This window comes from Dipteris shenzhenensis, chromosome 22, assembly GCF_047967505.1.
Source record: "Dipteris shenzhenensis isolate YYH24624 ecotype China chromosome 22, Dip_SZ_1.0, whole genome shotgun sequence".
Taxonomy (NCBI): domain Eukaryota; kingdom Viridiplantae; phylum Streptophyta; class Polypodiopsida; order Gleicheniales; family Dipteridaceae; genus Dipteris; species Dipteris shenzhenensis.
This window is the reverse complement of record NC_141617.1, coordinates 39,321,180-39,338,641: the sequence shown is the minus strand read 5'-3', so window position 1 is coordinate 39,338,641 and position 17,462 is coordinate 39,321,180. Positions and strand designations below refer to the sequence as shown.

The 17,462-nt window shown below is 45.9% G+C and overlaps 1 protein-coding gene across 1 annotated transcript in view; it reads right to left on the bottom strand.

Annotated features, from left to right (window-relative positions):
• Positions 1–17,462, bottom strand: part of LOC147888094 (uncharacterized) — a 137,153-nt gene that overhangs the window by 47,356 nt on the left and 72,335 nt on the right. Inside the window, exons 7-8 of the mRNA XM_087393340.1 lie at positions 6,276–6,400; positions 164–252 (exon numbers count right to left, since the gene is read on the bottom strand). Coding sequence (XP_087249466.1) covers positions 164–252; positions 6,276–6,400 — 214 coding nt within the window. The remainder of the gene's footprint in view (positions 1–163; positions 253–6,275; positions 6,401–17,462) is intronic.

Here is a 17,462-nt window from a genome sequence, read left to right as displayed (position 1 = left end):
GGGAACAACATATAAGAAAGTTTGTACGAGGGGAGGGAAAGCATAATTGATCTGGATATACATGAGGAGAGGAATTGATGATCTTGTAATGACTAAATGTACTCATACAATGTCAGTCCTCCGCATTTTCTAAGACGCTTCATTTGAAAAAGGATTTGTATACCTTGCATAGAGCTTCAATTGGGAGTTCTGGAAACTTTGCTAACCAAGACTCATCAGAACAACTTGGTTCAACTTTTTCAAGATCACCAGCTGCAAACACCAAACATGATGACCTTAGAGAATCTACTAGTAAACTGATGTACAGACTTTGCGAGAAATAAACCACAGTATTAAAGGCACCAAGAAAAAGGTTTGTGTTGAATACAAATGTAAATGTACAAAGGGTCTACTCTACCACAACACGGCGACCATGATATCTGCACTGATGCTCCTAATACATAGCAGCAAATACAATAGCAATTTCAGGATTCAGCAACTAGAACAGTCTCGCGCCATAAACTTGGTTGCCTTGATGAGCAATGTATTATGTGATCCGTATGCTGATCCAACTCTTGTGCACACCTTCCCAATTATTATTCTTCTTGTTATTATTCTCAACTCGTTTTGCAGAGACGCCAGAAAACTCCTCTCATCCCCACATCTTTGAAAACATATCCTACATGTCCTCCCTTGCATGTGCATCTCCCATGCTTCCTCAGTCACATCCAATAGCCCTCCTTATTAGACTTGAGACCTCAAGCGATTGCCACGCAGGCCAAGATATTGGGTTTACTTAATTCAAACTAATACGGGTGAAGCTCGGATTACAAGATATCTCAGACTGTTCTAATCAGGACCCCCTGCAAACACAGACAAGAAAGGGCCCCAATACGAGGCTCCACAGGAGTTGTTTGCCTATTTCTACAGGCTACATTTATGGCCAAAAGGGCCAACACAGCAAATTATATGGGAGTAAAGCTGGAAAGATGGGCTCTCTCTTTGCCTTGCAATATACACATTTTGATATGCTCCTTCAGTCAATCCTAATCAAATTATACACTTGCCTCTTTTGTAAGTCTTTGCTTCCAATGGCGCTGGCACTTGCAAGGCCAGCTGAGACGCACTAGTAGGAATTTGAATGCTGAGATTGTTACCAGGCATTAGATGAACCAGGACTTCTGCAAGACCATTACACTTTGGTGCACATAGCCCATGTTGTATAATGCTAAAAAATGTATTCTTTATCATCAAGGGGACGACAGCGGATAGAGACTGCAACATGACCTCATCCAAATTACCTCATCCAAATTCCAATACAAGGTCCCCTCTTTCTCAATCCTCGATATCAGCCGTCAAGACCTCTTCCATTTCCAAAGCACTGTCTGGTTCTAGCTGTTGATAAACACCATCTCAAGTCTAGTCGATGGCTCTATGCTCCTTTCAGGGTCTGCGGCAAGCCGCCCTATTGATGATGGTCCTTCCCTTTCTTCCTCCATTTGTGGTTGCTCATGAGCCTATTCTTTGTACATCTCAACGGCCAACCTTTCCTCCATGTTGGCATCAACGATCTCTTCAACATTAGGAGCTTTTTTAATTGACAGGAGTGTTGGCACATCTTGCACAAATTGTGGAACATCGGGAAGCATCCCAAGCAAAGCCTTGCCACGCGAGCTGTGTCTGTTGCTTGACTAAGAACAAAGAGCTTGTCTCTTATCACCTTCATCTTGGTCATCCATCTGCAAGTTGTACAACTCTGTCTAGAGGTCTGGAATCCTCGTATCAGTATTTATCTCATGCATGGCCCTCAAGATGGTCCATGCAGCAAATGACGTGGTCGCAAGCTGTATGCGAGGGAGCACTGAGTCCGCAGTGATGCCAATAATGATGGCCAAGGCCTCCGCATCATGCGTCACCCAATAATCTCTCACTGCTACAGGATTCGCCGGTACCACAACTGCAGCCACATTCGCGGTGGCCGGAGCCTCAATGGGCTATGGCATTACCGCAACTCCCACCAATTTCTCCCAAATCAACCTCAGCCATGAAGAGGGAATGAATGGCTTAGGGGGTTTGTTAGAAATCAAACACTGATCCTTCCTCTTCCTGAATCCAGATCACCTTGATCTCCGGAGAGACTCCTTCCTCCAAGGATGATCAGGTGTCAATAGACTCGCTTGACGAGGACATGTACACTTGTCCAAATCTGAGGCACCCTCGTCCTCGCAAGAGCACCTGTCCTTCGGACACAAAAGTCGACTTCCACGAGCTGAACCGAGATCTTCCTTTCCCAAGGTTCTCACCTTCGAGCTCCCACTGGTGAACCACCTCAGGGCTCTGATACCATGTTAGAAAAGAGAGTAGAGAGAGAGGTTGCTGGCTTACGGTAACTCCCCCCTCACGGAATGGAGCTAACCCAAGAGTATGGAGACCAGGAATCACACAGTGGTATCTTCAAATCCAAACTTCACTTTCCTTAGTGTGTGTTATATGGATGTGCAGAAAGTAGATAGACAATACACAAGAGAGAGATGTAGAACTAGCAAAGTATATTTCTATCCAATGTTGACAATCATATACAAAAGAGATGTTTACAGTGCCACACTCTATCAGCTGAGTACTGACTAGATGTGGACTCAAAAGGTTGTTCTCCTACCTCCTTGGCACCTCCAAAATACTTGGCCTGCGATGTGAGCCTCATAATATGTGCCTTGCAATTATGCCTCCCTGCTGCTCCTTCGCACAGCCAATCCTAAGATAGTACTTGCTGTGGATTCTTGACCTCCCTACTATTGTGAAGGTAGCCCAAACAGAGGCACAAGTCTCCTCCATGAACGCATCTTCCTTTGCTGCTAATGCTGAAGACCCTTGAGCTCTTTGTTTCCTGCAGTCAGCCACTTTCCTTGTGGCAACAAGAGCCTCCCAAAGGGTACCTCGAAACAGGCTGGACTGCTCACCAAAATAGCTCACTGAATGGATAGAATGCCCAGGTCGTTCTTACAGGCTGAAGTTCCAGCCCCAAACTGGCCGACTAGATCAACCAACCAACGAAGCTAGTCAGCAAGCCAACCAGCCAATTGGGTCTGGTACAGTCCCAACCAGGTCCTGCAGATCCAGTCTGACCATACATGTAACTACTCAGATCTACTGCAGATGTTGCAGATGTAGGCACCTCTGTCCCGGCCTGTATCTGCTCCCCATCGTGCTGTATTTCCATGCTCTGCCTCCTCCCTTGCAAGCTGACATATCCATGGTGATCTGCTCCAGACCCTGTACTAGGCCGTACCAGTGCTCAGCACCCTCCAGAGCCTGCCACGTGTCATCATGACAGTTCCACCCAGAGTTCCATGCTTGCATACCTGCGCAATATTGCTCCGTATTTCTCCTTCTTGCCACATGTCTGTTCCAGAATTCTCACCATGCATAAAGAATATATAACTTTTTGACATGATGGCTGACAATGTACAAGAGCATCAGGGGTGCAACCTGCTCTGATTCTATCCAATTAGTTTCTTGCATGGAAGGCGACCGAAGAAAATCTGAGGACTTCTAACAGATGTCTCCTTCCCTGCCATGGAAGCAATAATCAAGCTCCTCAAGCTGATAATTGCTTGATGGCACGAGCAATGGTCTTGGATAGAACCGAGCCACCTATACGCATCAATAACGGGGAAGATTCAGGTATAGATACAAAGCTTTATACAACAAGCATCCAAGCTCAGGTATATTAGTGCTAGAGAGATGCCAAGATGGTAGTTCTTCAGATAGGATCCCATGCTACATTTTCAAAGTCTGTTAATAATTCTATGGACCTAGTATCTTTTAGTTACCGATCAGCAAAATCCATACTAGGACCATGTGGCACATTCTTTTCATTGCCAACCTGCCTACATTAGTTTATAACGATAAGAGGAGTGCAGGGCATCAAAAACCATGACGTGAATAGGATAGGCAAGAATACAGCAATTCATATATGCCTTCAGTGTTCGAATTCTCAGAGACACCAATAAGAGCCTCTCAAAAAGCATTCTTCCATTAAATGTCTACCATATGCATTTAAAGCCCAAGACTGGAATGAGGACACCATTGAAAAGGCCAGATTATGTGTCACTCCGGTTGCTACAAATGCCTACAAACAATGGTATATGCATCCCACTATGCTTGCTGATAGTATTGACTGTTTGTGCAGGGCATCAAAAACATCACATGAATAGGGTTGTGCCAAAATCTCGTCCCTGCTATCAACATTGGTAGATTTGTGCTAGAAACCTATAGAAGGTGACAAATAAAAGTATTGGGGGAAGACTGAAAAATGCACAGAGACTCTAGAATATGTAAAACTTCCAAAACATCATGCAGCAGAATGCAAAAGGCAAATTGCAATCACAGTGTAGACAGCATAAGCTGCCTAGAAGAGGCGCCTCAGACAAGTATGAGCTGATGGTGAAGAAGATCAGATGTCAGAGTTGCAATAGAGGCTGCAATACAAATCGCGATTTGCTATGGTAGATTGTGCTGCTTACTACAGGCGCTTCGAGTAGATTCTGGCAGGTGGAGATTCAGATGCCAGATAGGCAGCACGATGTTCTAGAGCCAGTGGCGATAGCTGAAGGAGCAACAGGGAGATCCAGGCAATGGGCTAAGTTGGTTGGTTTTGCAAGAAGAAACCTCAATCCTCATAGAGAGCAAGCGAGAATGAGCAAGCAAGCACATATACATCTATTTTTAAGCAATTGAAGGAACAGAAATAGCTAGAAATCTTTAAAAAGCTTTAAAGAGAAACTGAAAAAGTAAACCCAACTTTATCTTTATTAAGATAGACATGCTAATTCAAGCAATGTTTCTAACCTAAAATAGAATAATTTAACTAAATGCTTGTTATCTTATTTTAAAATTTTTTGCCCCATGACCTTCTACCCATACACGCAATCAATTACACAATTAGGCTTAGAACAAATTAAAGTAACCTAGGCTTGCTAGGGCCTTAACTTAGCTAGAGTCCTTAGAATTTACCCAGACTAAAACTAGCAGTTAGGTCTTGACGTGTGCACTATCTAATATACACTTTAGAGTTGAGACAGGAATGTCTACAATAAAAAACCACGATTCTGGTATGATTGAAGAGGCAATAGCTGGAATCCGGACTATCCAGGAACCATAGGTTATGGTCTAGATTAAATGAATCCAATTCCATCTGAACAAAAGCATACACCTTGAACACATTCATGATCAAATTTGGTTGGGTTGAAGTAGCTTATCCAAGGATTTTCAAAAGCTTCTGAAAGCACACAAGGTCTCATCATCGCCAGTAACGATGTTACCAGAGGCAATAGCAAAGATGCTATCTTTATTTTATGGCATATGCTCTGTTCAATACAAGTTATGCCTTGCACATTGATCAATAAGATAAGATATACTTGGTAGAAAAGCAGTCCAGTACATCATAATAGCCTGCCATCCTTTTTCGGAGAAATACATGTTGCACTAGAGGTTTTAGATGTGTTCGTCTTCACTACATCTTTGCAGAAAACATAAAGGAGAATAACACCACCTCATGGTACAGTGTAACTGCTGTTCAACGACTCAAATCAAGAAAAAGAAATGACAAGAAAGAACTTGACCTGCAATTATATGCCAATTCTTACCTATTCACTTTGCTGGATACCACTCAACTCTCCAACGGCCAACGGGAGTTTCAAATTTCAGTACATCTATACATAAATGCAGCCTTGAGTGGATTATGATACATGTGGACATCCATGGAGAAAACAAGAAACAAGGACATTTATGCCAATGGACCATCCATCTTGGTTGACTGCAAATATCCCTGAAGAAATCGCATACAGCTTATTGAGACGAAAAACTTCTATGGTGCTTATGCAACAAATGAGGCTAGCTGTATGAAATCCCCCCCCCCCCCCCCGCTCCACTTGCCACACCCAGCATCTTCGTAATGTTTATCGACTGAGTGAGTCTAGCATTCTTCAATGTGAACTCTCTCCTTGAGATTTGTAACACCCAAGGTCTTGGGGACAATCATCCAGTACAGAATTGTCTTTCGAGAAACAGCACACTTATGATTCAAGCAGATCACCGGACTTCCGTATGAAAGGCTATAAAATATCAAAAGAACCAAAAGACCAGAGCACTGTTTCTTTCTCTTGGACCCTCATCAAGATTTTTGACAAATTTGGAACGTGCGTACAAAATGGAAGGCATCAGCCAAACAAGAGCCAGAAGTTTGAAGATAAAACAACAAATTTAGTAGCAAAAGGAAGAGAATTAAGCACACTTGCCATCACAGAAAACTTCATCAGCTTCATCAGCCCCATGCCTGCCTTGGAATTTCACACACACTTTCCATGGAAGGCCATCTGATATGGATGCTACATATCCTTCTTGGCCCACTCGTACTTTTGACCTGCCCAATAAAAACAGGAAGAACATGCCTTCAGACAATCGCACATGATTATAACAACAGTTGAAAGAGAGCCTGCAGGGTTGTAGTGCCATTTTATGGAGAAGATAGCAGATCACCTATAACAACTCCAAAAAGAAAAGTGAAATTTCAGACCGTGATGGGAAGGATTTGTATGCAAGTGTCGGCAGATGTGTACAAGTATGAATGCGAATCTGTTCTGACACAAGTATTCCTCATGACGCCTGTATGATCTTACAAGTAATAAAAATGGAAAGAAAAATGGAGTACGACCCGATCTTCACTTGTACGAGATGGGAAGATACCTCAAAACCCCTGCTTTGATGATGAGTGCAGAGAGATGCGAGCCCACCTCACACGAGAGCGAGCCTTGGGTCAGTTGACATCACATGAGGCACACCGGATCTTCCAAAGGCTGACATGCAGCAAGAGACAAGCCTTCCTCACACACAGGATGGATGAGATCATCAAATCATTTCGCAAAGGAGACCCGGCCACTAGATGGGGACTTCTTTCGGAGGGGCACCCATCCCCATCACTAATCCGGAAGTGTGGCACACTTATGCATGCTCCCTATCTGATGTCCCGAGGCAGACACCACCAAACATGTCCTCTATGCCCAAGCCCACTACCTGCCATCTATTCACTACACAGAATAGGTGGGCTGTTGGAGATATCATAGTCAAAGAGTGTGTTGGTGTGCAGTGTTGGTGTGTAGTAGGTGATCTAAGTACTAGTCTATGTGTGTGAGTGCCACGTGTCATCATGGGAGTTATCCCATATGCACTAGGTGCTAGTGTGTGAGTGAGTAGCCTATATAAGGCTTGTACTTCACTTGTCTTGTCATACTTGATGAATGAATGAGAACCTTCTTCATGTCTTCATTTGAGCATTGTTTCCTCACACCCTATCTCTCTCTCTCTCTCTCTCTCTCTCTCTCTCCCTTCACCATGTTTCTAACATGGTATGAGGCACGGGGGCAGCGAGCACTAGGGCAAGCAGGATTCAGGAGGCATCACTCTGCTCTAGACCACATTTTCACTCTGAGGCTGTCATTGAGAAGGCGTGGTTCAAACATCAGAAAGTCTACACATGTTTCGTAGACTTTCGAAAGGCTTTCGACACTGTCCGACGATCCCATATGATCCAGAGACTACAAGTGATGTAGATTCCAGAGACGCTAATATGGGGAGTGATGAGCTTATATGACTCGGTCAAAGGCAGGGTCCGTGCTCCAGGCGGTCTATCAGACTGGGTCGAGAGCACAATTGGAGTGAAGCAGGGCTGCCCTCTCTCACCGACTCTCTTTGGACTCTACATCGATGAGATCACATCTTTCGTAGATGGCCTGGGGGGCGAGGGCTCATTACTGGGTGATCTCCTCGTACGGATATTGTAATACGCTGATGATATAGTCCTTATATCCTCTTCGACAGAGGGGCTGCACAGAGATCTGGAGGCATTAGAGGTGTTATGCAGCAAGAGAGACCTGACAGTCAACCTTGGGAAAACTAAGGTTACGATCTTCAACACCTCACGAGTAGTGATTCGCCGACTTAGTTTCACCTATCGTGGCAAGCCAGTGGAGATAGTGGACTCATACACATATTTGGGAGTAGTCTTCACAGGACCCATCTTCACGATGACCCATACAACCCAAGCACGCTTCCAAGCGCACTTCCAGGATCCACCGACAAAGGGCTGGCTTTTTGACACGCTGATGCGACCGACTGCCATGTATGCAGCACCCTTCTGGGGACGCGATCTTCCGAGGACAGTATGGCGGAGCTTCGAGCTGCTATAGGTGACGATGGGATCTAGGATGATCCGATGTAAGCCCTCAGTCCCACATGAGATAGTACAAGCAGAGTTCGCCATGACACCTCTTCAAGTTGATGCCATCTTTCAAACATTGACTTTCATCCACAGAGTCTACGACTTACCCCACTAGAGACTTTCGAGGTTGGCCCTATAGTCATCCAGACAACTAGCAGAGAGCGGGGTAGACACATGGTATGCACGCATATCCACTTGGTTTGCCAAGCACAATATCCAGATGGACAAGCTTCCCCCCTTTCAGTACAGCATGAATGCGCCTCCTCAGTCGATCCCGCGAGATGAGATCAACCGTATCATACGGTTAGACCTCCTCCAGCTTCATACATTCCCAACTTGGGAGGGAGCACCAGTAGCTCCCCACCAAGATCCAATTTTATGGCGACCACTTCTTGAGAGTGTTAGAGGAGGGATTCATCATCATACCCCAATATCTCGAGGACGGAGGAGTCTCCCATGCATTGAGGATTGCCATTGGTCAGATGCGGGTTTCATCCCATCAGCTGAGGATCGAGGCAGGGAGAGCAGCAGGTATACCCAGAGAGTAGCGGGTCTGTACTCTATGTACGTTGGGGGCGGTTGAGACAGAGGAGCATTTTCTTTGTACGTTGGTCAGATGCGGGTTTCATCCCATCAGCTGAGGATCGAGGCAGGGAGAGCAGCAGGTATACCCAGAGAGTAGCGGGTCTGTACTCTATGTACGTTGGGGGCGGTTGAGACAGAGGAGCATTTTCTTTGTGTTTGCCCAGCCTACTACGAGATCCGGGGGAGCTATCATTGTCTCTACCAGGAGGGGAGTGGCTTCGGCCCTTTGTCACGACTGATCCATTTCCATGACCAAGTCTGTATCGGGCTTTATCTGATGGAGATGCGTCGGCATGAGGAGACGCTTCTGCAACAAATCAGAGAGCAGAAGGGGATGGCAAGCCACCACAAGAGATAGAGGATGACCGGGCACAACGACGCGTCACAGACTTCTATACATTTGAGTCAACCCCAGGACACAATGGAGTGGAGGAGGAAGAGCTAGCCGACATGAGAGCAGTCTGGATGAGCAACCGGCACAGCTCCACCGAGAGAGGGGCATAGAGACCACATGCACGACAGAGAGTCCCCAAAGTATACTCTATTGAGGTCCGACCTATCACAGGGGTCACTCTGGAAATAGCTCAGAGAGCGAGGAGACCGCGTTCCCCACCGTAACGCGACACAACTCGACAGACAAAGATACGAGACATCTTCGTAGCCCACCAAAGAGCCATCATTGTACCAAGCTTCGGTTTCTGATTCTATTCAGAGTCCCAATGCCGAGACTGACTTGTTTTTCAATTTGTTCCTGATACTGGATAGATTGATCTGGACCACTATGCAGTTGCAGTTGAGGCTTGTATGAGTTCGCTCTTCTATGTACTTTGTCCCCTAGGCCCGCGAGGCCTCCCATGTATGTTAATCTCTCTCTCTCTCTCTCTCTCTCTCTCTCTCTCTCTCTCTCACACACACACACACACACATATATATAGAGAGAGAGGGAGTATAGTCTTCCCAAATTCGTCAAGAATATCGATCAAACAGTTTCATGTCTCATCGCCCCGATTCCATATTGACAGTGGACGGGCTGAGGGCATACCCCCGAGAAAGCCGCATTTGCACCTTTTGTGATTGCCATGAGATCGAATCGGAGGAGAATTTGGCTTTCATGGTACCAGATTCGAGTCACTATCACTCCTCTCCTCCCAAATCAAGGATGCCTTCCCGCCTTCCTCCATGAGATCATCAAACACAGAAAGGATTCAGAGACAAGGTCAAGGTACGTAGCCAGACTCTACCCAAAGCATGATCACAGAGTTTTTCCAGTTAGATCGTACAGACCAGCAGACCGTGGGTAGTCAGCGAGGCTGAGACCCAGTCCCAGTGACAAGACAAATTCGACAACAGTAACACACGGATCATATCATGCTTGGGTATCTTCCCTCCATGCTCACTAGACCGGAAACACGACCGACTAGGGTTATAGTGGCTATTTTCAAATGTAGGACTGCCGCTAGGAGACCACAATGGGTCGTACACATGGACCATTGTCAACACTCTATCACAAGTTTCCTATCGTCATGGCCTCACTCATCCCTGAACCCCCTTGAGCTTCCACTCTAGCCACAGATCCAGAATGCTCTCATGTGTTAGATATGATTTGATATGATTTGATTTTGATTATGGTGTACTTATTGGGACTGATGATGCACAATTAGTGGCTCCACCCTTTCAGTTCATTTTACCAAGTTTCTTTCAATCTCATAGACCTTTCGGTCTTTTGAAGGCTTCTAACCAAGGTGTCACCGAGAGAGAGAAGCAAAGACCAACCACGACACGGGAGAGTGACTAGAGCACACTCTATTGAGGTCCAACCTATCAATAGCTTTCCTTATTGACCCGAACTTGCAGCGTATGGCCTTGCTCTGCAAGTTCGTAGTACGTGGATTGATGCCTGGATAGGAGCCCTGGAAAGATTTCTTCTCACGCAGCATTCAATCTTGTACTCCATCTCATGGGGGAGATTGGATGGACAGCATCAGATGGATCTTTACTTCAGCCATCTCAAATCTCCCCCTTCCCCTCTCATGGCTGCTATTCTAAAAGCGTGGGAAACACTCTTCGCAGAGTTCCACCCACCTCTCGTGAAGAAATTCACAAGCAGCCAATCATGTGGAATGACTCAATATTGGATGACCATGGGGAGACCGCCCGAGACGAGGGGTCACCTTGACCATAGCCAAAGAGATCAAAGAGACCAAGCCCCCCTTAGCATGAGACAACTCGACAGACGCAGATCCGAGATATTTTCACCACTCATAGATGAGCCACCACGGTGCCAAGCGTCAGTTTCTAAGTCCTAGCTCTCGGCCTGTTTCAATTTCAGTTTGTATTTTATTTGTATTTGATTCTTGCTTGAGCTATTGAATTGAGCAGATCAGCATGGTACTCAGCAGGGTCCTAGCGTGCCGTTTGCTCCAGCCCATTGAGGCTTGTATGAGTTTTCCTTTTTGGTGTATTTTGTACTTTGTCTCATAGGCCCGCGAGGCCTCCAGCGGACGTTAATACATCTGTGTGTGTGTGTGTGTAGAGGACAAACGGGTCTCACATGCAATGAGGATTGCCATTGGACAAATGAAGTTCTCGTCCCATCAAATGAGGATCGAGACACAGAGAGCCACATGCACACCTTGAGAGCAGCAGATTTGCAAGTATGCACATTGGCAGAGGTGGACACAAAGCACTTCATCTGTACTTGCCTCGCCTACTATGAAATCCAAGGATGGTATACACTACCTCTTTTTGGAGGGACATGGGGGCTCGCGCCACTCTCTCGACTGAGCCACTTCCATGACCAAGTCTGTGTTGGCCTCTATTCGATGGAGATGCGGCAACACAAAGAGACCTTATTGGAGCAAACCAAACAACAAGAGGTGACAGCACAACAGGAGGCGGATAGAGCACAGCGTCATGTCACCGACTTTAATGCCTTCGAGTTATCTCCTGGACACATGGGGGTAGAGGAGGAAGAGATAGCCGACATGAAGGCACCATGAATCAACGGAAAGAGACGGCGCGGGGTGGTGGAGCCAACGACACAGAGACCACTAACTAGAGCATGCACGATACAAGTCTAGCCCATCATTGGTCTACTCAGAGGGGACCGTTTGAGCCGAGGTGTTACCCTTGATTTGGACCACCGGATTGAGATCACGAAGACCACGCCTCTTGCCATAGTGAGAGAGGCGAGATCAACATATACATCCAAACCCCTCCAAAAGCATGATCACTAAGTTCTTCCAGCCAGGCAGCATTGAACAGCAGGATTCACAGAGACGGCAGGCACGAGGACTCCAGCCAGAGATACAACAGACTCACCAGCGGTGGACTGAAACGCAGATCATATTAGGGGCCTTCTCTCCATGCTCACCAGACCAGAGACGAGACCCATAGGAGTGACAGTGGTGCTTGTTCATAGGGCCATAGCCAAGAGACCATAGCGAGCCACACATGTCGACAGCCAACAGCGTTCCATCACAGGTTTTATGCCACCAAAGCAGCCTCATACAACGATGCCCCCTTCTCATGGTAGACAACCCACTAGCTCGCACCCGCTAAGAGAAAGTTTTATCTCTTCGCATTGATGCCGTTATGACCATGATTCTGGTCTCTTTCTTTTTTTATTCATCATGGGTGTTGATGCTCGCTTAGTGGCTCCACCCCTCAGCTCATTGTATCGAGTTTCTTTTACTCTCATAGACCCTTTGGCCTTCCATTTACTTTTAATAAACTTTCTTTCTTTATTTCTCTCTCTTTCACATGGACCGACCGCCCGAGTTTCCAATGGACAGCTACAGGATGCAAAAATACATGGGAGAAGACATTTCAATGTTTAAAAGGCATCTAATATGCAAAATGAGAACCAGTCCACATGATCCATAAGTGGAGAAAGGAAGCTGGGAAAGACCTAGATTCCCAAGAGAAGAAAGAATATGTAAAATATGCCCCATAGGGGAGGTGGAAAATGAGCAGCAAGTACTCCTAAGATGCCAGGCCTATGCTCACATCAGAGAAAGATACGATGACAGCAGAGCCAACCTGAAAATTCTGTTAGAGTAGCCAGCGATGAAGCTAGGGAGTTCTCTAAAAGTATTGGAACACCGCAACAAGATACTTGGAATGGTAGACAAGCTAGCGCATCCAGTACTAACTACATAGTATTTCACTTCACTGGATGTAAGAGATCACTATTTGTTAATAGTGATCGCCAGTCCCGTAGATCCTAAAAGGTGCACATGAGCCACTTAGCCAGGGAGCTTCCGACCCTACTTGGAGACGACATAGACCTCACCCGCACCTCGGTCACCCTTGTCTCAATGGTACAAGATCCTGCCATGAGATCCTTTCCCACAACCTGATCCACATAGGTCCGTGATGGGAAGATGCCTCAAAACCCTTGGTTCGACGACGAGCGCAGAGAGGCGAGAGCGCACTTCAAACAAGAGCGGGCCTTGGGCCATCAGACGTCATCTCAGGCGCAACAGATCTTCCGACGATTGGCACGCCGTAAGAGGCAGGCCTTCCTCACACACGATAGATGAGATTGTTGGATCTTTTCGAGGAGGAGACCCGACCATTGGGTGGGGGTTTCTATCGGAGGGGAAGCCACCTGTTCCCACCACTGATGCAGATGTGTGAAACACTTATGCATGTTCCCTCTATGATGCCGAGATGCAGACACCACCGGACATGTCCTCAATGCCCAAACCCACCACCTGTCACTTGTTCACCACACTGAATGTACGGGCTGCACTCCATTGGCTACACAATCAGAGAGCACAGGATCATGAGGGTCTACATACTGAGCACTTTGCACATGGGCAAGAGGTCTTAGCTCCGGTCCTAGCACAGATGTCCAATCAGGCTATATGCCACGGCTTCCTACTTGCTTGGAGTACCACCACTATCGTGTTGATACACAAAGCCAAGGACCCTATGGATACTGGAAATTATCGCACCCTCATGATTGGCCACACTTTAGCCAAGATCTATGGGTCGTTGTTAGAGAGGGAACTCAACAGCCACACAGAGGCTCGAGGGCAGCGGGCAATAGGACAGGCAGGATTCCGGAGACAGCACTCTACTCTAGATCACATCTTTACTCTGAGGGCTATCATTGAGGAGGCGAGGTCCAGACACTAGAAAGTCTACACATGTTTTGTAGACTTTCGGAAGGCATTCAACACTGTCCCATGATCCCGCATGATCACGAGACTACACGAGACGCAAATACCAAAGACATTGATCTGGGGTGTGATGAGCCTATATGAGTCAGTCAGAGGCAGAGTTTGTGCCCCAGGTGTTCTATCCGATTGGGTCGAGAGCATGATCGAGGTGAAGCAAGGTTGCCCTCTCTCACCAACTCTCTTTGGGCTTTACATTGATGAGATCAATCCCTTCATAGACCGCTTAGGAGGCGAGGGATCATTATTGACGGACCTCATGATACAGATATTGCTATACGTTGATGACATAGTCCTTATCTTGTCTTCAGCGGAGGGGCAGCAGAGACATCTAGAGGCCCTAGAAGTGTCCTGCAGAGAGAGAGAGAGACTTGACAGTCAACCTTGGGAAGACCAAGGTTATGGTCTTCAACACCTCACATGTAGTGCTCCATCGACTCAACTTCACTTATCGTGGCGAGCCAGTGGAAATACTACAGTCCTAAACACATTTGAGAGCAGTCTTCACAAGACCCCTTTTCACGACGACCCATGCAGCCCAAACACGACTCACGCAGGAGCAGAATGCTCTGGCCTGGCTGGAAAGACAGTGCTTCCAGACACACTTCCAGGATCCACCGACAAAGTGCTAGCTTTTTGATACGCTAGTGCGACCAACTACTATGTATGCAGCACCACTCTGGTGATGTGATCTACCAATGATAGAGTGGAGGAGATTTGAGCAGCTACAGGTGACTACGGGGTCTAGGATGATTCGGAGAAAGGCCTCAATTCCACATGAGATAGTACAGGCAAAATTTGCCATGACACCGCTATAGGTTGATGCCATCTTCCAGACAGTGCTTTCATTCATAGAGTTTGGGACTTACCTCGATGGAAAGTCATCCGGACGACTACTAGAGAGCGGAGCAAACACATGGTATGCACGTATATCCACATGGTTTGCCAAGCATGGGATTCAAATGGACACGCTTCCCCCCCTTTCCAGTACAGTATGGATACACCTCCTAAGTCGATCCCACGGGATGAGATTAACCGTATTATATGGTTAAATCTCCTCTAGCTCCACACATCTCGAACTTGGGGGGAGATCAGGAGCTCCCCACTAAGAGCCAGTTCTATCGTGACCACTTCATGAGAGTATCGGAGGAGGGGTTCATCATCAGAACCCAGTATCTCGAGGACAGAGAAGTCTCGCATGCATTGAGGATCACCATTGGACAAATGCGGGTTTCATCCCATCAACTAAGGATTGAGACAGGGACAACAGCACATATACCCAGAGATCAACATGCACACTGGGAGTGATTGAGACAAAGGAGCATTTTCTATGTGCCTACCCGACGTACTATGAGATCAAGGGACGATACCACTACCTCTACAAAGCTGGGAGCGCCTTTGGCCCACTATCATGACTGATCCACTTCCATGAACAAGTCTGCATTGGGCTCTATCTGCTTGAGATGCGCTGACATAGGGAGACTCTACTACGACAGATCAGAGAGGAGCAGAAGGCGACCAAACCACAGGATACAGAGGCTGACCAGGCACGAAGTCGTGTCAAAGATTTTTATGCATTTGAGTCAGCTCCAAGACACAGCGAGGTGGAGGAGGAGGAGCTACCTGATACACGGGCAGTCTGGATTACCGAGAGAGAGACGGAGCGGCCACCCGCGACACAGAGTGTGACTAGAGCACACTCTATTGAGGTCTGGCCTATCACAGCTTTCCTCAGGGGAGACCGCGCGAGACGAGGGGTCACCCTGAACATAGCCCAGCGGGTTCAGAGATCAAGGAGACCACGCCCCCTCTGCCACCACAACGTGAGACAACCCGACAGACACAGATCCAAGACATTTTCACCACTCACAGACGAGCCACCACAGTGCCAGGTTTCAGTTTCTAGGTCTCATCTCTCAGCCTATTTCAATTAGTATATGTTTTGAAGTTGATTTTTGCTCGAGCTATTGAGCTCTTTATATCAGCATAGTACTCAGCAAGGGTCTTAGCGCACCCTTTACTCCAGCCCATTGAGGCTTGTATGAGTTTTCCCTTTTGCTTGAAACCATTTCTTGGATATTTATCTCTAATCTTTTCTACGATTAGAACATGTTTCCAATGTTAGTTAGTGGTCCCAAGAAGAATAGATAGAGAAACAACCCATGGTAGAAGAACATTCCTTGTACAAACACTTTTAAAACTAGTTTGGTAGCAAAATAGGACTTGAAAGTGTCCTTTTGATGTTTTGGAAAAACATTTACAACTTCATCTAGACATAATTTTTCAGGATTCCTTCCCTTGAGCTTAAGGTAGACTCCTAAGACTATTTTAAAAATATATAAGGAACACAAAAGAGCATCATTTATGCTTACAAATACTTTGCACTTTGTCCCATAGGGCCATGAGGCCTCCGGCATAATACATCCTTCTTTCTTTCTTCAGTCGTGTGTTTCAAGTTGCCATTTCAACGCCCAATCCATTTGTGTTTTCTATTACAACAAAAGACCTTGCTTTACCACCATACTGGGAGGCAGTGCCCACACGCACTTGTGCACTCTTGTTATATTTTTTTTCCTCTCGTGTAGTCTACATTAAAGTCTTCTAGTATGAAAGTATGAAAGGTTTTATCTATATATAGAAAAGTTTCTTGCAAGAGAGTTAACAACTTGTCTCATAAGATGGTGGTTTGTAAACAGAAACGACGTCAATTTTTTAAAGCATGTTCGTTAGGATTGTTGTTATTATAATTTTATTGCCAGGTAATGTTGTTATTGTCTCAATATTAGATTTGAATGAAGATGGAAAGAATCAATTAGCATTGTTAGTCCTCATTTCTTGAAGGCTAGAATATCCAATGCCATCAAGGTATATGTTGATTCTATTTCTGGTAATGTGTTTTTAACGACAATCTAGAGTTTAAACTATGTATGATGAAATGATAGAGTTTGGAATCATAATTTTAATGTACTCAACCTTTTTATTTCAGCTTCAATGATCGAGTGTAATGAATCATAATTTTAATGTACTCAATCTTTTTATTTCAGCTTCAATGATCCAGTGTAATGAGATGAAGATTTCAACTTCAATGATTGAGTTTAATGAGATGAAGATTGTAGCTAATTTATTTATTATACATAAATTCTTTATGCCTTCCTCTCTCTCAGGACTCTCAGTTCCAATATTGGTTGAGTTTTTTTGAGTTTTTGAGATCTATAGCTATAGTTTAGTTTAGCATAGCACTCTGCAAGGGCCCCAGTGTAGCACTCTACAAGGGCCCCAGCGTGCCCTTTGCTTCAGCCCTTTGAGGCTTGTATGAGTTTCCATTCTATCTGTTGCACTTTCTTTCATAGGCCCCAATGAGATGCACTTTCTTTCATAGGCCCATGAGACCTCCTGTGGATTCGAGAGAGAGCACAAAGAGAAGTACGAGATGCATG